Below are 22845 nucleotides of genomic sequence, written 5' to 3'. Positions count from 1 at the left end.
TGCTATTTCGGTCGAGGTGTATGGTGCAATTTTTGTGATTTGACGAGACTTTCCTAGTGCTTTTCTTCAGATCTTCTTTTTTTGACAGTTTTCGTTAAATATAACTGCACGAGTTTGTTAGATATTCAACAGAGATCCAAAGTAGTCATTGCTGATAAATTTAAAGGACCAAAGTTGATATGAAATATATTTAAGATACAATCTTATACCTGCTCAAACATAAGGATTATTTTTGTCATTTTCTTAAAAGAAGGGGATAAAGTTAGCGAAAGCAAACCAGTCACACCTTCGCCTTACCAAAACGATACGACGAAAAGAAGCAGAAAGTGGAGAGCTATGGTACTACTCCATTGCTGCCGCAGCGCAACCTCCTTCTATTCCCTCAAAACTTTCTCCAAAACCCTAACATTTCGTCTAACGCCTTACTATCCAAGGCCTCTGCTCCCTCTCGTCGTTAGACCTCTTTCTGCCTCCGCCGTCCAAACTGCCGCCACCTCCGCCACAGACGATAGTAAAGGTCAGCTTAGTGATGCTCGGAAACTTTATTTATTTATTTATCATTTATAGTAAAAGTAATATTGTGGTGGTAATTGTAGTGGTGAAGCCTCAATGGAAAGCGGCAATAGATTTCAAGTGGATAAGGGATAATAAGGAGGCAGTTGCGGATAATATTGCGAATAGGAAATCCAGTGCTAATCTGGAGCTTGTGCTTGAGCTCTATGACAAGTTGCTCAATGTTCAGAAGGTCAATTTTCTATCTCAATTTCTTCACTCTTTTGGCTATAAAGTCTCAAGCTTTCAATTTCCATGTCTGTTATCACTGCTAATACTGTAGTTAACTTGGAAATGTAACAAGAGTCTACCTTTTAGCTAAAGAATTCTGAGCATTAGCTACTGCATCATTGTATGATCTTCGCAAGCACTTAACATTTACAGGAACACACACACATATTATAATGGAATTAGTGGAAAATGTTATTCTGAGCCAGCATCACAAATATTTCTCTCCTTTAAAACGTCAGCTAGTTCTGCAAAGACACAAAAAAGAGCAAAAATGGTGTATTAATGTGACATGGCAGGCTTCCACACTAACTAATGGTATTTTAGAAGAGAAAAAATGGTAAAATACTTTCATGAACATTACATTGTTAAAGACACTCTGAATCTACATATTTCCAGAGTAATGAATTGGTCAATTGGTTCTGCCTTATGCTTTATGCCTGAAAGCCTATGCAAAATTACAGCCAGAAAGTACACAATTGTACAGCACAACTAAGAAGCCACGCTTCAGCATTTTGACATCGGAACCTCACTTGGCTGAGAATTCTACTTAGAGTTATTCCCATGACCCATTAGTTAGTACACAAGTAGTAAACATCTCCACATGGAAAAGCTTCACAAACCAGATATAAGAGAGATTTAAGTGAATTGTTAGAAATCATACCTCCCCTTGATGCTCATCACCTTTAGAATGTTCACCTGTCAAAATTATCGCTAGTCAACATCTTTTCCAAATCGGTAAATCTTTTACATCTTTATGTTTAATTTGTTCTGGAAAAAGGATGAGCCGATAAATCCTATTTGTTGATGAAGATTCAAAAGGAGCACTCATTTTATTTATTCCCTCATCATATATCCCTTTAAGTCGAATCAATATATTGCATTCTAGTAATTAATTCATGGATCCAGGTAGCATAAGAGATGCTAATTTTAATTGCCAAAGCAACAGGTTCTCCCCTATTTTCCAAATGCAACAGCCATTTAAATCTAGATCATAATCGTCATTGAACCATAATGAAGGGAATTAACTTAGAAAAGATTGAAGCATCCTATTAGAAATACCTCCCTCTTAGGTCTGAGGTCCACAAAGTGAGATTATCCCTTAGGAGCTGCATGATAAGGGTGCTGTCCTTGTAGGATTTTTCATTATGGCTATCAAGCTCAGCAATAGCTTCATCAAATGCTTGCTTGGCCAAGTGGCATGCCCTGGTATGAGGTGGATATTTTTAGAAGATAAAAGAGGAAAATTAAATAAGTTATGGGAAGTATCCATAATTAAAGCAGATTAGAAGTTAAATCACTTAAAGAAAAAAGGTCAAAGTACTCAGATATGGTCCTGTCTATAGATATTTCTTCCTTTTGTCATCTTGGCCTCTCTTTTGCAAATGGTACCAAATTTGTGAAGTATAATTGATGCATGAAAAGAGCAGCTGAGTTTCTGCAAATTAGCATTGTCTTGATTACTGCAAAGTTTTTTAGTGCTTTGTGTTGCATCCTTAGACGCTAGAGCTTTGATTGAATCATAGAAGTAATACATTCACATGCTCGGATGAGTTCTATGGAGCTGGTTTCTTCTCAATTTTAGCTAATTGTTACTCACAGATAGCAGGAAGTGGAAAGGCTACGAGCTGAGAGAAATGTAGTTGCTAACAAGATGAAAGGAAAGCTGGAACCCTCAGAGCGCCAGAAGCTCATAGAAGAAGGTGGGTTTCTTATTCTATTTCTAACTGGAAGCTTTAGGTGGCAGGAATATTGATTGTGTATATTGTATTTTCTTCAGGAAAGAATTTGAAGGAAGCACTTGTGACTTTGGAAGAAGACTTGCTCAAACTTACAGATGAGCTGCAGCAAGAAGCACAATCGGTACCTAATATGACACATCCAGATGTTCCAGTTGGAGGGGAAGATTCTTCAACAGTCAGGAAAATGGTATTCTGGTTTGATATATGCAGACATATTGGTCTCGTATTGCTCTGCATTCTCCTCATTTATCTTCCTCATCTTTCATAGGTTGGTAAACCTGTAGAGTTAAGCTTTGCTGTTAAAGACCACGTCCAGCTGGGAAAAGAGCTAGATTTGTTTGATTTTGACGCTGCTGCTGAGGTATTCTTTCTGAACTAAGGTATTTAATTGATAACCCTAGAACTAACTTAGCAACTGTGGTGTATTATCAATAACTTTCGATTTTGTTTTTCAAAGAATCTGTCTCTTTCTCACCATGTTACCCTGGAATACTGAACCATGTTCTTGCAAATATCTTTCTTGCTACTCCTTTGTCTCATTTTATGCGGCACTTCTCCTTTTAAGTTTGTTCCAAAAAGATTGATACATTTTTTTTTTAAATTTGGAAACTATTTAGTCTTAACATCTCTATTTTACCCTTACTAACATTAAGTTTTGGGACCCTACTTGATATAAAAAGTTGATTGATAGTTATGAGAGAGAAGATAAAGAGAGGCGTGGAGCTCTTACCACCTCTTATTTGATTGTTAGTAGTAAGGGCAGTTTTGAAACTGTGCACATATTTTTTTTTGATGACCGAGAAATCCGTCTGGGGCCGATCCTTTGGACCAACCGCAGCCTTCGAAACTCGGTGGATAATGGACCCGCCCCTCTACCCTTCTCCACTTAAATACCAGGCTTTGCTTTGCATGGTGTGGGGGCTTGAACCTGTGACCTAAGACACAAATCCACCACCCTTTGCCACTTGAGCTAGGCCTTGGGGGCGATACTGTGCACATTTTTAGTTCATTTATCAAAAGGCTTCCTTTTTTTCTTGAACTCCGTGTAGGATCAAACTCCGTCACGTTATGGGACAGAGGGTGTATTAGTTTCCCACCTTGTGTCACAACTGTTGGCCTTAAAGCAGTCTATACTAAACTGGTAGTAGATTCTGTTTGCTGTTTGTACATATAGACTTCCTCTACTTCCTTTATTGTTAGATTACTCACTTTCAGAGATCGAAGGCACATGATTGTGTGTGTCTCTGAAGAGGAAAATTGGCCTGCTATCAGTTCTTACTTTCAGGAGATGGAGAGGTTAGTTTAGTGTGCATTCATGGATCAGTTAAATATATGTTTTTCAGGTCAGTGGGTCCAAATTCTATTACTTGAAGAATGAAGCAGTTATTCTAGAGATGGCTCTTGTAAACTGGGCAGTTTCAGAAGCCATGAAACGAGGCTTTACACCTCTGACTACCCCAGAGATCGTTCGGTCATCTGTGGTGGAAAAATGTGGATTTCAACCCCGTGGAGCAAACACTCAGGTTTGTCTTTCTTTACTGATGCTATTTTGTTGACTTTGATTATGATCCTTGATATATCATTTTTATCTTCCTTAGTTCTGTTTGTTAACTTTGCCATTTTGTCGGAGGGATAGGTGTTATCACTGTGTTTGAGAATCAGACATAACCATAGTGAGCCATATAACTATCCTATCTTCCAGTATTTCTTCTGAACTGATTTTTGATGGTAGTGTCGATTCTGGTAATGTCGATTCTTATTACCACACCGTGCCTCTGAGATTACTCATACTGTCTAGGTTCTATTTAATGACTAAACTGACAACAGTATCAACTTATTTTAGAAGAGCTGTCAACAATGTCATGCCAAGTCTAGGAATACCAATGCAATCTTGGTTTCTTACTAAAACTGAAGAGTTCAATGACCTTAAAGAAAATATTGTTTTCGAATATAGAGACTTCTTTTCCCCCATACTCTGGGTTTAATTTGATATGCAGATGTATTAATTGAATTCAAAGCTAGCTCTTTAGGTGAATCATTTTTGTTGTATTGATGAATATAAATCACTGCTCTTGCCTTAACTTGAGCTAGCTTTGAATTCAATTAATACATCTGCATATAAAGTATGCATGTTTTAGCTTTTCTTGTTCCTTCTTGATTATGTTTATCGTTGTTTTCCCTAGGTTTTCCGGTTATTTTCCCCACTTTTTTTGTTTTGTCGGAAGGGGAGGGGGCTATCTGTCTCAGCTAAATTGGTTTAGGCTGATCAGCGATATTTTTACCACACCACTGGCAGGTTTACTCCATTGAAAATAGTGACCAGTGCCTGATTGGAACCGCTGAGATTCCAGTAGGTGGAATACACATGGATTCCATTCTTTCCGAGTCTTCATTGCCATTGAAATATGTGGCTTTCTCACACTGCTTTCGGACTGAGGCTGGTGCTGCAGGCGCTGCAACAAGGTCAGTCACTCTGGACTTCTTTCATTCTTTTATTTTTCTCTCTTATTCTTTTTAATCTTCTGTTGTTCAGCAACTAATATATGATGGCTATTCTAGATAATATTTTAGACTATATCACTGATAAAAAAATAAAAATATATTAAACTTTTGCATGAGCCCACTTAAAATGCATTTTTTATTTAAGTGTTTGGGTTTTGTGGCCGTTTGTGCCTCTAGCTCCTAGTTTCATCACTGATTAGGCGCTGCAACAAGGTCAGTCACTCTGGACTTCTTTCATTCTTTTATTTTTCTCTCTTATTCTTTTTAATCTTCTGTTGTTCAGCAACTAATATATGATGGCTATTGTAGATAATATTTTAGACTATATCACTGATAAAAAAATAAAAATATATTAAACTTTTGCATGAGCCCACTTAAAATGCATTTTTTATTTAAGTGTTTGGGTTTTGTGGCCGTTTGTGCCTCTAGCTCCTAGTTTCATCACTGATTGCCCATAAAAGATTGCTGATCTTTTGAAAATATTATAATATGTGCAGGCACATTCATGCATATATTTCTTACATTGCATTGAGTAATTAATCCAAAATATTTTGGTGGCAGGGGACTTTATCGAGTTCACCAGTTCAGCAAGGTGGAAATGTTCATACTGTGCCGACCAGATGAGAGTGATTCATACCATGAAGAACTCATTGAGATCGAAGAAGACCTCTTCTCGTCACTAGGATTTCATTTCAAGTGCGAATCATTATTCCAAATCCACTAACAATTATGCATGTTTAGATGACTTTTTGTTTGTGCACCCAATATACACTTGCCTTTCTTCTCCATTTGTTTTGAAAACCAAATCATACTATGTGCAGGACATTGGACATGGCAACCCAGGATCTAGGTGCACCAGCTTATCGTAAGTTTGATGTGGAGGCATGGATGCCAGGGTTGGGCCGTTATGGTGAGGTAAGCAATGACACCAAGTCTATTACTATTTTTTTCACATGGAACTGAAAACCGGACACTGACCATTGTTTCTACAAACCTTGGGTATTTTGGATAAACTGATTTTAGATAGCTGATAAGCTTGAAGTGCTGAAACTGATTTTTTAAATAAGCATTTACGTGTTTGGATACATGTGCTGAAACTAATAATAAGTAATTGATGTGTTTGGTAGAAAAGTGCTGATAAACTGTTATTTTGTTAAAATGATAAAAATATCCTTAAAAACTTTACAAAAGATTATAAATTAAAAAGTTTCTTTGTAAAGAAAAAGATGAACAACGAATATGGAATGAAGGGAAAGTTAGAAAATTTATTTTGGGAAAAATATTTTGTGAATTAAAAAATATTATTAAGGATAAACTAGTAAAAGTTTTGGTCAAATTAAAACTGCTTATAAGCTAAAAAGCCATAAGCTGGGGGTGACCAACTTATGACTGATTTTAGCTTATAAGCACTTTGGATATTTACCAAATGCCCAGATAAGCCAAAATGTGTTTATAAGCTAGTTTGACCAGCTTATAAGCTTAGTCAAACACCCTCAAAGTATATAATTGTTTGAAAGAGCTGAAGGGTCGAACGAAACTAGAACAAATGAATCACTGCTCTTGCCTTAACTTGATTCTAACAATATTCTTCTAACAATATTCTAATCTGTTATGTTCTTTATTTAACAGATATCAAGTGCATCAAATTGTACAGATTATCAAAGCCGCCGGCTGGGAATTAGGTATCGCCCTGAACCATCAGCGTCATCAAGTCCTAAAAAGGGTAAAAACTCAGCTCCAACACAGTTCGTTCACACATTAAATGCTACAGCATGTGCAGTTCCGCGAATGATAGTGTGCTTGCTTGAGAATTTCCAGCAAGAAGATGGCTCAGTTATTATACCAGAGCCATTGAGGCCTTTCATGGGTGGGCTTCACATTATTAAACCAAAACATATACAGAACTAAAACAGGAAGCGAATTTGAAATTAGATACTGTTGTCTGCATCATAATTATTTTTCCCTGTCATCGTTTTAGAAAGTTTTCAAGTGTTCAGTTCGGCAGCACATTGGACAGACGTTTAAGATGAGCAAAGTTGATATAAAAGTTGATTATTCGTTATCATTGTAAATGGCATATTTGCTGCTTCTTTTGAGTTTGTTGACTCTACTATGTGCAACTATCTACGTTGTACCTTGTAGATAGTAATCGAAACCTAAAAATTATGGTGAAGCTCGGTTGTACTGTTGCTTTAGATCGTGATGTCTAATTACGGAACTGCAGTAATCAGATTAGTGTCGGTAAATAATCTACTGTCGACTGAAACTATAGATGAGAAAGGTCATACCTTGCCGTGGAAGTAAATATTGATCGTAAGTTGGACACACACATCAATCCAATCTCCCGCAACTGCTTTCTGAGGGATAGATGATTCATAATCTTTTCTAAAATAACCGAGAGATTAGTTGTTTTCAGCTTCGAAACTTGGAAGATAATGGAGGCGTCCCTCTACATTTTCTACTAATTAGCTAGCGTTTGGTTATAGATTTAATTGAAACATGGAAAAAGAGTGTTTGAATATAGATAAAAATGATTTTTGGAAATTATAATTGTGTTTGGACATGCATTTTATTTGAAAAAGGTTTTGAAGTTTTGTGAGTGGAAGAAAAATTTTCACCAAAAAACTTAAGTTTTTGTAGTTTTCACCAAAGTCCTGGACGTAGGATAGTTGCTTCATACTGCTTTATCAGTAAAGTGAGTTTATTGATTTGTTAGGTAGTTGCAACGTTGAGTTCAGGCCGACTGTCTGTGGAGATTGCAAGGTAGCTGCTAGCGTCCATAGGACCTTGTTACTCCTTTTGTCATTTCTTCTTTTGGACAGTTAGACAGCTTATATATCTTAGTTCATAGTTTTAGATGCTCATGACTTAGTGAAATTCCGATGTTTGGGGCTCGTTTCCGTATTTTCTATATTATATTTAGAGTTGATTAGTTTATGAGAAATTTAAATGTTGAAATATTTTATTAAATTCTTATAATCGGTTTAGTAGTAATATTTTGGGAAATAGGCTTGCCTTGTAACACGATAGGCGCCATCACGACCATGGTTAGATTTTGGGTCATGACAGATTCAAAGTCACAACATTTTAATACGCAACCCATACTTTAGTCTTGCGGATCGGTACGGAGACTTCTGTACTTATCTTCAAGAGGCTGCAGAACCCTTAGAAAAATTTCCCTTTCTTGTATTCTATCGTGCGGAATTGATTAAACTTGAAACATAACTCCTTGAATTCCTTCCACGCATTCGTATGCGCACATGGGCGCTCGGTATCAGTTGTGCATCGACGGCTTGTGATTCCCTGGATGAGGTGCGAGATGTGGTTTCTGTGTGTTGATGTTGGGCCAGTCTGGAGGACTCGAGGCCAGGGTTTGACTATAGCTTGAGCACTGAGGTGTTGATTGTGTGAGCGCGTGCTTGTGGTACTTTTGGGGATATTTAAGAGAGTATTCAGCGGCTTATGAGCCTTAGGGCGGTGTGATTTTATGCTTGCGTCTCGTGTGTTGAGTCTGGGTTGAGGATTGTGGTGTTATGGCAGTGCGAAGTATCAATTTAAAGGTAATTGAGAAGGGACCTCTTATTTTTTTGAGGTGGTGCAGGGCAAAGGCATTGAAAAAAACCAAAAAGAAGTTGACCAACACAACATAGGATTGCCCTTGTAACCAAATATGTAGTTTGTTGAAGCATGAAAGATCTTGAAACACAAAACGTGAAGAGTTGTACAGAAGTACAGATGAAACACACCTGTTTATGTTACAGTGATTGGGAAAATCTGATTGCAAATACAATTCTAAGTAAACAGTTTCTATCCCCTCGCACGGAAAAAAATCTGCCTCCTAAACCTCTCAGTTAAAATGTGTAGACCTGTAAGCATATGTTTCTGCGTTGTGCTCAGTGCATTCATAGTGCAAAAACCTCAGCTGCCACCTTTCTACAACTTGAGTTTGGTAACATCAATTTTCTGGACAGGATAACTATATGCCTCATAGTTTATTTGTTGTCCCAAGCAGCTTAATTTTGTGAGAGTAGTAATCAAGTCTACCTGAAATTAGACATATCCACTGTTAGTTTTAGCGTTAGGCAAATAATTTAACATTTTACAACTACAGGTTGACATAGAAAACAAACGGAAAGGGAGATAGAGAAGAGGTCTCACTAGCACTTCTTTGTTCAAATATTTCAGGTAGATAATAGCTCTAATACGACTTTTTGAAGTTTAACAAATATAGAAAGTCTCTTATTTTCAATTACCAATGTGATTTTCCTTAGTTATTATAGAGGTCCTTTAGACAATTACTAGGAGAGCATATACTAGCCTCATAATCAGTTCGAGAAACTGTTTCCCTGCTCCTTTGGTACTTCTGAACCCACGGAAGAACTTCTGGGTCGTTGGCGAGTAGGGCCTCTGTTGCATCTTGATCAGGACCTATGAATGCAGACATTACTGCTAGCTGTGCAGAAATTGAAAATTATAGTTAGTTGTTTGTGCTCATTCGTTCACTATGAGCAAGCATATTGTGGACGAACCAAAAGATGTTACTGTCCCAAATAACTACATGTATATTTTTACCTGACGAGGGCCAAAGCCAACAGCTTTGAACTTGTCTTTCATTTCTTGCACACTTGCTTTATCCCACTGAGGCACCCTTCCCTCTGGATCAGGCTCCTGTGCATCTGACCTCCCAAATTGCCTATCAAATAGGCCCCACTGTGTGTAGAGGGAAATATTACACAAACAAATGAACAATCTGAAGCAAAAGCTTCTTTTTTTTTCTTGGATAAATAATCTGAAGCAACTGCTTAATCGAATAACCATACAAGTACTAAATGATTAGCATTTCTCTTCATTTATCTGCTCAGAGTCAGAGTCGTTTTCCAAGTGACGTTCACAAATCACGGGATAGAGGTCACATTTAAGGGAAAAGGGCAAGATTTACCCTTACTATTGAAAACAGTTTACATTTATCCTTCGTTATACTTTTCGTCTAAATTTATCCCTACCGTTAGCATTGTAAACAAATTCGCCCCTATTCCTAACATGCTTTCCACAGTGGCACTGGACCCAACAAATAAAATGCCAAGGTGGAGTCCACGTCCCCACATTTAATTGTAACTATAGATAACAGAAAAAACTGGCTGAAGTGTACCACACAATATTCAGATGGGGAAAGAAAGATAAATTAGCTGATCAGTCTTTTGTTAACCTCTCCTCTACTTGTGTTCAAGGTCTCCTTTTCTCTCTCTCTCTTGCCTTTTTCTTTTCCCATTTTCCCCCGTTTATCTTGTTTTATCTTCTCAAAATGGAAACTTTAGGACAATAAAACCATAAACAGAAAAGAAATCCGTGCTTCTCATGACATGAAAATTTGGAATTCAGGGGTATATGCTTGTCCGCTAATCAGTAAACTTGATGTCATCATAAGAAAAATAACCTGTCCGTTAGAACCGTATGCACTGTATAACAAAGATCCCTTCTCTACATTACCACCACATTTGCGAATTGCAGAAGCGAGAAAGGTTGATTTGACTGCACTTTGTGCTGCATCAAGCAAAGAAAACTGAATGAGGAAATTTGAACCATAATAAGGTGTTAAAGTTAACTGAGAAGCTTATAACATTCAAAATATTTTTCTGAAGTTAACTGTCTTAGGCTTATGATATTCATAGTGTTTCCTTCTGTAGTTTTTGTAATGTAGCGTACAGTTTATCTTGGACGACTGAGTTAGCCTTTGACTGTTACAATAAATTTTTAAATTTTGACCGAGCTAGAAGCTCGAATACGAGTTCGGCTGAACCAATTAACTTTTGCTCAAATAGTGTATCTATGCTAAGAAATTCATTAAATGTGTACAAATATAAAATTTAGAACCCAGTTATAGGTGTTTTAGCGGTCGTTTTAAAATCCAGAATCCAACAACAACAACAACAACAACTACCCAGTAAAATCCCACAAGTGGGGAGGGTAGTATGTACCAGACCTTACCCCTACCCCGAGGGAGTAGAGAGGTTGTTTCCGATAGACGCTCGACTCAAGAAGACGAAAAGAGACACTATATCAGTACCAGCAACAGAAACCATAGAAATAAAACAACATCGTAAGATCTAGAAGCCATAAAGTTAAAATCCTGACTCCGCCTCTGCTATCAAACTCATAACAAACTAGCATCTAAAATTCCTTACCAGCTAACTGGATGAGATCTGCATATGAGATGGGTCCACCTTTGGAATCTGAATCTATCTCCTTTTTTGATTCCTCCAACAAATTCATAGCAGCAGCAAGCCCCTTATTTTCTGGTCTGCTGATCTCTGAGCTTCACACAAGGAATAAGGTACAAGAAAGATGTATAAAAGTCAAGGTAACAATATCTCAATGATGAATTAACTTTCAATAAAAAGTGAGATTTCATCCTATAGTAGGAAATTTGATGCCAGATATTCACCCGAGCTAACGAACACAGTTCATATATCTTAGCATTTCCATCCACTTTGAGTCTATGATAATAGCAGTCCTGAGATCTAACTAAGAATTCAAGTATCTTTGGACTGAAGAAAACATGACCAGTGTCTTTTATCTGGTTTTAACTTAAACAAAAAGAGATACAATATGATATTTTTCACTTGATTTCGTGGGAGTGTAATGCTTTATCCAAAGCAATAGGTCGACGAAAAAAAGTACCTGAAACGTATTGATCCATTGGGACCCCCAGATTTTGTTGCCTGCAAAATTTTTCTCAATTACACAAGTCTATTACTTTAGTCACTCAAAGTACAGGAGATAATGGTCTGACCTTATCATAAGTCATGATATCATTAAGTGCTAACGTTAGTATGGATGGAACGATATCTGGATTTCCCTGCAACAAACCAAAAGAAAAGAAGTTGGTAAAGAGAACTTTCATAATTTGCATGTTCAACTTGACTACTTGAGACTTGAGTAATTAACACCACTTATTGAGAATTCACCTTTATAGCTTCATAAAGAATTCCCTTGATCTTTGCTGTAAATCAAAGAAAAAGGAATTCCAGTTCAGTAAAATGAAGCATGCCAAGTTTGCTTTTGAGAAGAAAATGAAGACTTACATTGAAACTCTGAACGCTGTCTGCGTTGTATCAGATCAGCAGCATTAGCTACTTCAACGAACGAGCTGGATCTTGCTATCAAGTCCTAACAAAAATTACAGCTGAAAGTAATCATCATCTCAACACTCTTATTTGGTTAGCTGAGATATCAGTCCACAATGTAAATTTGTAGTAAAATTTATTAGTGCATATGCATTTGAATACGTGGTCCGCATTGACTTTATCCCTCTTTGTTCAATTTTCCATCTAGCTTACTTGTTTACTTTGAGAGTTATCTGTGTATAAATATTTTCCTTTTACTGAAAGAAAAATGCTTTTTTACTAAAATGAATGAGTTCTTAGCTACTCAACATTGTTGAAGTTAATTCATTTCTTCTATTAACAGTTAATGTGAAAATATTAGACACAATGTAAGTGCTCAAGATGCATATTGGATGATTGGGACTATACTACATTGTTGAAGTTTAACTCATTAAATTCTCCCAACTCAGCAATCCTGCTTAAACTGAAACAATGAACTCACCATCCCTACTGCTGCTCCAAAGGAGTGAAGAACATCACGTCTACGAAAGCAACGATCCTCATTGTTAAGCTCTGGTCCAAACTTGCAACAAATCATACCCTGAGATTTTCATAAAAAAAAGAAAATCAAGAACATCCAGTATAAAGCCAATGCCATTCTGGAGAAAAACTAAATTCACTTGGTACAAATTCTGCCCAACCCATGAATTCTACTAATAAAAATAAGCTGAAAGTTACATTCTTTATTATGTAAGTGGCAATAACAAATGGAAGTGATCATGGATGACATGTAAGTAAAGATTGTTAAAACCCAATTAACATTTCAAGGAAAAGATGCATATAAGTATAGCATGTTACAGAAGAGAAGAGAAAGAACTAAGAAAAAAGGAGGTGGCTTTTACAGCTTGAGGAGGGTATCTGGAGGCATTGGCAATGGAAGATGGTGAAGGAATCAGTGAAACCAAAGATGGAAGTGTTGAAGAAAAAGAGACCATTCCTTCTTTCTTGCTATTCCACAAGATTCTGTTGCTGTGCAATATTGTAGGGGAAGAAGAATGGTTGGAAAGAGTAGTGAAGGAGAGAGGATAGTGAGCGTGATCAGTGGGGTCTTCAAAATCTTGAGCTCTGTACAATTGTGTTATCCTATCCAAACAATGGCATTGAATTTACACTGACCCAATTTAAAGGAAAAAAAAAACTGGCCAATAGCAAAATCTTGCTTTTGAACCACAAATTCTTCTCATTCGCCAAAGAGGTTTGATCAAGGGTATTTTTGACATTTCAATGTTTTAATACTCCTAACATACCATAGCCCATAGGGCAAATAGCTCAAACCATCCCGTTCGAATTGAACAGCAGCCCCCTCATCCATTTCTGGATTTTCGCTTCTCTCTCAAATTCGCTTTACTTTCTTCATCTATCTACAATATTCTAAGCTCAGAGTCCCCCATTTACCTTTCGTTGTTCGTTTCTCTTCTTCCTACAGTGTTCAGGTTAGTATTATCTCTCTGCTCTTTACTTTTTACTTTTGTTTTGCGCATTATTTCATTCTGCGCATGGCTTGTTCCTTTTTTGTTCTTTCGGTTGGGGAATTATGTGATTCTATTGGTTATTATACATATGAATTGGAGTTAAGGGTTATAAATTGGTGCTTTGTCTATTTTCCCATTTTTGTGGTTATGATAGTTGAACCTAACTTCCTATAAGGGTTCTTTTACTGATATGATAAAAATCAAAGTAGTAGGCCTTCAATTTAGTTTCATTTACCTCTCTGCATTGAGAAGAGACCTCAAAACCAAGGCAACATTTACCTTAAAAACACTGAATCTTCTAAAAGTTTTCAAACTATCGTGCAGGCTTAACCTAATGAGGTGGATAGTTGATACATTTTAATTTTAATGATACAAAAGTTGATATTTCAGTGGAATATTGCATATTGTATATAATGATATTTTATTACATTACACGTTTGTATGCATTTCTTTCCTTTCCAGGTTTATCTACAGAGTATGGTTCTTAGTTTTAGGAATTCAACAAACTGCTTCTTTATCGAAAATGATATTTTTGGGATCCACTGTGGACATGGCTCATATTCATGCTTGTTGCATATTACCCTGGTTTATGTTTTCATTTCGGCGTCACTGTAAATTATTCTAACATCTAGCCAGCACTTACTACACTTTATTAACGACATATAGTTGCTTATTGATTTTATTTTCAGATATACTAAACTATACACACTATCCTTGTGGACTGGAGTCGAAAATTAGTACTAACATATTTGTTCTTATTTTTCTCAATTACTTGACTAATATGCAAATTGTTTCCTCTATTTTCTTCAAATAATGATGTCAGTAAAGTTCGTTTTTGATGTCTTTATATTTAAAACTTTTAATCCCTCCCAGGAGCTTCTCACTCTGCTCCTTTGGTGAATCGAACCCACTACCTTGGTTGGGGGTGGAGGATGCTTACTACTTGAGCAACCCTCTCTTGTCTTTTTCGATGTATTCTAAATTAGAAATGCTAATAGTTTAACACTGTTTTCACCATCTTCTTCTCAGGCGTTCAAGCTTCCACCAATGTAAGAGACCAATCCATTACGACAGTAGTCCGAAGTGTCATTCATATCCCCAGCAATGGTCTTTCGTCGCATGGGTCATTTTTCACCTTGTCTTTCTAAAACCTCACCCTTCTTCTCTCTTCTCACGAAAACCCCTTATCCATTTCATCTTCCCCATACTATCCACTTCTTCAAACCAATTCATACCAAATTCCCACATACATATCCCTTTTCCATGAACCAAAAGACCCATCTCTGCACTTCCGCTGCTTTCCTCCAACAACCCACAAGTAAAACCTTTTCCAATAGCAGGTCCGCCAAGAAAGCCCGGCGTGACGCGCCTGAAAGTGTGCTGCGCCATAAGCTAGACCAGTGTTCAAAACACGGTGACTTACAGGAAGCCCTTCGCCTTTATGAAGAAGCTAAGTTAAACAACATTTCACTCAGTGTTCATCATTATAATGTGTTGCTTTATCTTTGTTCTGCTTCTTGTACCAAGGAATTTGGTATTGAAAAAGGATTTGAGATTTTCAAACAGATGGGTGTAAATGGTGTTGCTCCTAATGAGGCCACGTTCACTAGTGCTGCTAGATTGGCGGTTGCTAAGCAAGACCCAGAAATGGCTTTTGATATAGTGAAGAAAATGAAGAGTTCTGGTGTTCCTCCGAAGTTAAGATCTTATGGGCCAGCATTGTTTGGGTTTTGTGATAAGGGAATGGCTGATAAGGCTTATGAAGTTGACGTACATATGGGGGAATCAGGGGTTGTGGCTGAGGAAGCAGAGCTTTCTGCACTGTTAAAAGTTAGTTCTTTGTCCGAAAGGGCTGATAAAGTATATGAGACGATGCATAGATTAAGGGCAAATGTAAGGCAGGTGTGTGAAGAGACTGCTGGTGTGATAGAGGATTGGTTTAACTCTGAATGTGCTGCAGAGATTGGGGTGGAGAATTGGGATGTTGGGAAAGTGAAGGAAGGTGTTGTGAAAGGAGGGGGTGGTTCGCATGGACAAGGCTGGTTGGGAAAGGGAAATTGGTCCGTGGTGAGAGCCGAGATGGATAGCTCTGGAGTTTGTAGTTCGTGTGGTGAAAAGCTTGTGTGCATTGACATTGATCCCAAGGAGACAGAGAACTTTGCTAATTCCTTGGCAAAATTGGCTTGTGAAAGAGAAGTTAAGGCTAATTTTGTGCAATTTCAGGAGTGGCTTCAGAAGCACGGTCCATTCGATGCTGTGGTGGATGGTGCAAATGTTGGCCTTATTACTCAACGAAGTTTTAATTTCTCTCAGCTCAGAAATGTTGTCAATAAATTAAGACAGATGAGTAAATCAAACAAACTTCCGCTAGTTATTTTGCACAAAAGTCGTGCAACTGGTGGTCCTGCTCAACATCCTAATAACAAGAAGTTGTTAGAAAGCTGGAAAAAAGCGGGTGCACTTTATGCCACTCCACATGGTTCAAATGATGATTGGTACTGGTTATACGCTGCTGTCAGTTCTAAAGGTTTGCTTTTGACAAATGATGAGATGAGAGACCACTTGTTCCAACTGTTGGGCACTAGCTTTTTCCCCAGATGGAAGGAAAAACATCAGATCCGGATGACAGCTTCAAGAGATGACGGACTTGAGCTCCATATGCCACCACCTTATTCAATTGTTATTCAGGAGTCCGAGCATGGTTGTTGGCATGTGCCAACTGTTATTGGAGATGACATTGAGATGCCAAGACAGTGGGTATGTGCAACCAGGAGAAAAGCACTGCACTCTCTCTTTCAACCAACTGGGGAATCAAATCATTAATATATAAATTGATCGACTCCGAGGGAGCCATGGAATGCATCTTGTGAAAGTTGCACTTGGAGAGACCTTCATTTTGATTCTTTTTCATGTCAACCACAGGAAAAGATATATTAGCAGGTATGCCTCAGTAGATGATATTGGTAGTGCTGATGATATCGGTAGCAGTTGCGGATCTAGGATTTAGATCCTATGGGTTCAATTTTTAAGATTTTTAACATTGAACCCATTATAATTTTAAAGTTATGGGTTCATATTTACTATTTATATTAATTTTAATAAATTTTACATATAAATTTTATGTTCCGCTCTGAAAGTTATGAGTTCAATTGAACCCGTACTTATAATGCTATATTCGTGTCTGATTGGTAGTACTGCAGTTTTAGGATATAGGTTACATGACTGGTGAATATATCACCAGTGTCACAATAGTTTTATTGCCAAAATTATAGAATTTTTCTCTGCGGCCATGGTGTCGATAATATAAGTAGTTTTTTATCATGGGATCATTATACAAATAGCCGACCATATTAATTGTTTACGTTTTTTAACCATATACATAGATTATATATTGATTATACATAATTATATATATACATAAATTATACATATATTATACTTTCACCGGCTATTTTCAGTTTATCATTTTAGATGAACGATTATTTGGGTTAATTCTTCATCATACCAAGTGACCATGTGAAAACCACCACCTCCTGTTAGCATATGCATAGTGAAGCTCTTGGCAAGAGTGTGAAGTTATCACTAATGACTTTGAGAATTATGTATTTAACAAGATTGGTTATTTCTAATATATATAGTAAAAATAATGTAGGATTGAGTATACGTTGTGTAAGAATATTTAAACCAACTTTTTGGGTGCTCTTTGAAAAAATGGTTGTATTGTTACAAAAACCACTATCTTTACCATAGTAATCAGGTTTTGAGATGTGTGACTTTGTGCCAAAATTTGCTTTCTGGTTCCTTCCTTCTGGCATAATTGCAGGAAACAATCAGTTGTTAAGTGGCTCTGCTGGTAAGAGCTGTTTTAATCTGGCTTTTGCTTTTGTGTACTTGAACTTCTAGGACTAATTAAATTATGATAAACTAGCATTTGTATCTACATGTTTAATCTATGGATTTTTCTTTAATGATGTTAGTCAGACTATCTCAAATATATGTCTTTATTTCCCTTGTAATGGACTTTGCTAATAAATTTTTAATTCTTCTGGTTAATTAGATTTCTGACTGGATTAAATATTACTCTTGCAGGAGATTGTTGGATTCCTTACCATAATACAAAACTTTTGATTTCCTCATAGAAGTCAACCAACTTAATTTGGGATTAAACCTTAAACCTTTATCGTCTTCATTTTTTATTAAGATATAAACAGGGAAAGTATGCACAGGTCTATCTTTGATAGAGAAACAAGAAAACATCAATACCAAGATCACAAGAAATTCCTCAATGATTATATGTTGGATTTTATGGTAGATGATGGTCTATTGATGTTATTGTAGAGATCTCAAGTTCCATCTAGATATTTTTATTAACTGAGAGTAAAGTTGGTTAATAAATTCGTATTTTTATGAGGCTAGAGTACTAAACTGGTTAAAGGAACACAGGTACATGGGAGAGCTCAAGTCAGCCATTCTGGCGAAAAACTATATTCATTTACCTTTATCACTCAATTTTCAAAATATAACACTATATATTTTACATTATCTCTTTGTGAGTTTATAAACTGCAAGTTATGCAGTTTCATAGTTATAAAGTTGGAAAATATTATTTTTCGAAAATAAGTCATTGTCATTGCAATAACCAATACTTAGACATTACTATCTATTTTTATCAACACCATCATTCGATTTCCTAATATCATCACATTTTAATAAATGTTTGGAAAAATATATATTTTCCTCTCCAACTGAACGCCAAAAATCTTTTTTCCAAAAGATTAGTTATGTTACAAAATAAAGACTGTAAAGTAAAGACAAGTATAAAGATAAACTGATATATTATTCAAATTTCAAACTTATATACATAATGAACTGAAATCTCCTCTGTTTATAGAAGAAAGAAAATTGTTGTGTAAGCTGCTTCTGCAAGCTGCTGTGTAAGCTGCTTGTAACCTGCTACTGTACCAGATATATAAATAATCATCTACTGGGGGTGATGTTTATCCATAACGGAGTATCGAAATGATAAGCTCACTGTACCAGATATAGATAATCTTCTACCAGAGGTAATATTTATCCATAACGCAGTACCGAAAAGATAAGCTTCTTCAGGAGGCTTATTTCCAATAGAGTACTAAATAGATAAACATATTTACGGCGGAGTCTCATATAGATAAGTTTCTTCAGGAAGCTTATTTACAACGAAGTACAAAATGAACATCCATAATATAATATATTTATCACACTCCCCCTTGGATGTTCATTAAAAGATAATGTGCCTCATTAAAATCTTATTAGAAAAAATTCCGTGAAAAAAAATCCTAGTGAAGAAAAAAGAGTACACATATTTAGTAATACGCATAACTAGTTGTCTTATTAAAAACCTTATAAGGAAAACCCTGTGGGAAAAACCTTAGTGAGGGAAAAAGAGTATAGCGCATATTTTACTCCCTCTGATAAAAACCTTGTTTCAAATGTTTGAGTCTCCGCATTCCAATCTTGTATACCATCTTCTCAAAAGTTGAAGTTGGCAAAGATTTACTGAATAAACCTGCCGAATTGTCACTTGAACGGATTTGTTGCACATCTATATCACCATTTTTCCGAAGATCATGTGTGTAGAATAGTTTTGGTGAAATGTGCTTTGTTCTATCTCCTTTTATAAATTCTCCCTTTAATTGGGCTATGCATGCAACATTGTCTTCGTATAAAATTGTGAATCTTTTATCACATTCCAAACCACATTTTCCTTGAATAAAATAAATCATTGATCTCAACCATACGTATTCCCTACTTGCTTCATGAATAACTATTATTTCAGCATGATTTGAAGAAATAATAACAATAAATTGCTTAGTGGAGCGCCATGATATGACAGTACCTCCACATGTAAATATGTACCCGATTTGAGATTGAGCTTTGTGTGAATCAGATAAATAACCTGCATCTGCATAACCAACAAGACATGCACTACCTTTGTTAGAATAAAATAAACTCATATCAAGTGTTCCCTTTAAATATCGCAATATATGCTTAATCCCGTTCCAATATCTCCGTGTAGGAGAAGAGTTATATCTTTCTAGTAAATTAATAAAAAAATACTATGTCAGTCCTTGTAGCATTAGCAAGATACATAAGTGCACTAATTGCACTAAGATAAGGTATTTTGGGACCAAGGAGTTCCTCATCCTCTTCTGGAGGTCGGAACAAATCCTTATTCACTTCTAGTGATCGAACAACCATTGGTGTTCTCAATGGGTGCGCTTTGTCCATGTAAAAGCGTTTTGAGACCCTTTATGTATAGGTAGATTGATGGATAAAGATTCAGTCTGCTAAATGTTCAATTTGCAGATCAAGACAAAGTTTGTATTTCCAAGATCTTTCATCTCAAATTCTTTCTTAAGATATTCAATTGCCTTTTGAAGCTCTTCTGGAGTTCCAACAAGATTTATGCCATCAACATAAACAACAAGTATAACAAATTCTGATGCCATTTTCTTTATAAAAATACATGGACAAATAACATTATTTATGTAACCCTCTTTCAGCAAATATTCACTAAGGCATTATACCATATACGTCCAGATTGCTTTAAACCGTACAAAGATCTTTGTAATCTGATTGAATACATTTTCCGAGATTTTGGATTTGCTTCAGGCATTTTAAGTTCTTCGAGGATTTTCATATAAATTTTATTATCAAGTGAACCGTACAAATAAGCTGTAACTACATCCATTAGATGTATTTTAAGCTTTTCATGTAGTGCTAAACTGATGAGATATCGAAATGTTATGGCATCCATAACAGGTAAATATGTTTTATCAAAATCGACTCCAGGTCATTGTGAGAATCCTTGTACGACAGGGCGAGCTTTGTATCTTTCAATTTTATTTTTATCATTTTTTTTTCGCACAAAAACCCATTTATGACCAATTGGTTTTATACCAGCAAGTGTTTGGACTACTGGTTTAAAGACATCTCTTTTAGCAAGTGCGTTCAATTCTGATTGAATTGCCTCTTGTCATTTTGGCCAATCAGATCTTTGTTGACATTCTTTGACAGATCGAGGTTCAAGATCCTCATTATCTTGCATAATGTTAAGTGCAACATTATATGCAAAAACATTATCCACCACTATTTCAGATTGATTTAAATTAATCCCTTCACCAATAGAACTTATTAATAGCTTCTCACTCACTTGAGTCTTGGGTTCATTGATTTCTTCAGGAATCTCAGAACTAATCAGATCTTGGGTCTCTTAAGGGGATCCCTTCATAGTATCATTTTGATCATTTGTTGATTTTCTTTTTCGAGGATTTCGATCCTTAGAACCCAAAGGCCTACCACACTTCACACGTGCTTTAGGTTCACTAGTTCTCATGCTAGTAGATGGTCCTTTTCAAATCAGTAAATGCGTCTCGCATTTGATTTGCTATATTTTGTAAATGGATGATCTTCTGGACCTCCTGATTACATATAGAGGGGTACATGGGTCAAAATGAGATAATGATAAAAAATTTCACACAATTTCTCTTTTGATTTCTTTTTTCTCTCCCCCTAATTTTGGGAAATTTATTTCATCAAACTGACAATCTGCAAATCGAGCAGTAAATAAATTTCTTATCAATGGTTCAAGATTGCGAATAATAGAGGGTGATTCAAACCCAATATATATTCCTAACCTTCTCCGTGAGCCCATCTTATTGCGCTGTGGTGTTGCTGCTGGCACATATATAACACATCCGAAAATTCGTAGATGGGCAATATGTGGTTCATGACTAAAAACTAATTATGACGGAGAATATTTATTATAATATATCGGTCTGAGACGGATAAGTGATGCTGCATGTAAGATAGCATGTCCCCAAACAGTAGTGGGCAATTTTGTTTTCATAAGTAGTGGTCTTGCTATCAATTGCAGGTGTTTAATAAATGACTTTGCAAAGCCATTTTGAGTATGAACATAAGCTACATGATGTTCAACTTTTATCCCAACTGATAGACAATAATCATCAAAAGCTTGAGATAAAAATTTCCCAGCATTATCAAGGCGAATAGCCTTTATAGGATAATCTGGGAATTGTGCCCTTAATCGAATTATTTAGGCTAATAGCTTTGCAAACGCCAGGTTGCGAGATGATAGTAGGCATATATGAGATCATGTTGAAGATGCATCTATTAGGACTATAAAATAACTAAACAACCCACTTGGTGGGTGAATAGGCCCACATATATTCCCATCTAAACAACCCACTTGGTGGGGATTCAATGCTAACCTTCATTGGTGATGGTCTAGTGATCATTTTTTCTTGATAACAAGCATCACAAGAAAATTCATTATTTATAAGAATCTTCAGGTTCTTTAATGGATGCCCACTCGAATTTTCAGTAATTTTTATCATCATTATTGATCCGGGATGGCCCAAACGGCCATGCCAAAGCACAAAATATTTGATCTTTGAATATTGTAAGCCAGAAGATAAAGTTGGTAACTTTTCTACAATGCACTTCTGTCAAGAAACATTCTTTGTAATACAAAGATATTCCATATTCATTTCATCTATCGTCTCAACATGATACCCATTTCGGCGAATATCTATGAAACTCAACAAATTTCTTCGGGACTTGGAGGAGAATAATGCATTGTCTATTATAAGATTCATTCCCTTAGACATAAATATAATGGCTCTTCCAGAGCCTTTAGTCAAAGTTATATTACTAGAAATTATTAAAATATTTTCTTTTTCCTTATGCAAATAAGAAAAGTATTTCTGATCTTTGAATATGGCATGAGTTGTTCCACTATCAATTATATAAATATTCATGATTGATCTTTGATCCAAACATAATTTGAGGATTATCCATATTCTTCAAAATGACATAAACAAAATTGTATACGGTCAAAATCGGGCCTACCCGATTTTGCTATTTGATCGAGACAAGGGAGTTGCATCGGGGGTTGCCTCATAATAAATCGGACCCGAGCTCGAGGATAAGACATAAATCCTAGAGATCGAAGTGTACGTTGAGACCGAGACCAGCAATAATCGAGACCAAGTATGACCGACTTCGAGGGAGATATAATAACGGAATGGCGAGATATGAGTAACCGATTGAAGATCACGGCATGAATCTTGGGACAGATATTCGTGATTAGTCGAGGATCATGGCGTGAATATCAGAACAGAC

At 36.3% G+C, this 22845-nt stretch overlaps 3 protein-coding genes across 6 annotated transcripts; 2 read left to right on the top strand and 1 right to left on the bottom strand.

Annotated features, from left to right (window-relative positions):
• Nucleotides 1–224: 224 nt before the first annotated feature.
• Nucleotides 225–7096, top strand: LOC107795196 (serine--tRNA ligase, chloroplastic/mitochondrial). 2 transcript variants are annotated; one of them, XM_016617780.2, is made up of 10 exons: nt 225–517; nt 597–745; nt 2390–2483; nt 2561–2709; nt 2791–2883; nt 3866–4045; nt 4819–4985; nt 5586–5720; nt 5846–5939; nt 6654–7096. In XM_016617780.2, exons 1-10 carry the CDS (start codon nt 337–339, stop codon nt 6930–6932), a joined length of 1521 nt encoding a protein of 506 aa, XP_016473266.1. In that variant the 5' UTR covers nt 225–336; the 3' UTR covers nt 6933–7096. The 2 variants fall into 2 exon arrangements, with proteins under 2 accessions (XP_016473266.1, XP_016473267.1); XM_016617781.2 differs by having other exon boundaries at nt 303–517; nt 2383–2483.
• Nucleotides 7097–8700: 1604 nt separating this feature from the next.
• LOC107795195 (thylakoid lumenal 29 kDa protein, chloroplastic) lies at nt 8701–13310 on the bottom strand. Of its 2 annotated transcripts, none has more exons than XM_075226338.1 (11): nt 13030–13310; nt 12630–12728; nt 12107–12191; nt 11990–12024; nt 11815–11880; nt 11703–11743; nt 11207–11337; nt 10459–10565; nt 9597–9734; nt 9339–9477; nt 8701–9064 (listed from the first exon to the last, which is right to left on the bottom strand). In XM_075226338.1, the coding sequence occupies exons 1-11, from the start codon at nt 13120–13122 to the stop codon at nt 8958–8960; spliced, it is 1041 nt and encodes a 346-aa protein (XP_075082439.1). In that variant the 5' UTR covers nt 13123–13310; the 3' UTR covers nt 8701–8957. The 2 variants fall into 2 exon arrangements, with proteins under 2 accessions (XP_075082439.1, XP_016473265.1); XM_016617779.2 differs by having other exon boundaries at nt 8701–9068; nt 9343–9477.
• Nucleotides 13311–13458: 148 nt separating this feature from the next.
• LOC107795193 (proteinaceous RNase P 1, chloroplastic/mitochondrial) lies at nt 13459–18069 on the top strand. 2 transcript variants are annotated; one of them, XR_012697260.1, is made up of 3 exons: nt 13459–13620; nt 14689–16599; nt 17749–18069. XR_012697260.1 is itself a non-coding variant. In XM_075226337.1 (2 exons), the coding sequence occupies exon 2, from the start codon at nt 14764–14766 to the stop codon at nt 16480–16482; it is 1719 nt and encodes a 572-aa protein (XP_075082438.1). In that variant the 5' UTR covers nt 13459–13620; nt 14689–14763; the 3' UTR covers nt 16483–16775. The 2 variants fall into 2 exon arrangements, 1 of the variants encoding a protein (XP_075082438.1); XM_075226337.1 differs by lacking the exon at nt 17749–18069 and having other exon boundaries at nt 14689–16775.
• Nucleotides 18070–22845: the final 4776 nt, after the last annotated feature.

The sequence above is a fragment of the Nicotiana tabacum genome, chromosome 12, assembly GCF_000715075.1.
Source record: "Nicotiana tabacum cultivar K326 chromosome 12, ASM71507v2, whole genome shotgun sequence".
Taxonomy (NCBI): Eukaryota; Viridiplantae; Streptophyta; class Magnoliopsida; order Solanales; family Solanaceae; genus Nicotiana; species Nicotiana tabacum.
This window is presented reverse-complemented; position numbering and strand designations above follow the sequence as displayed.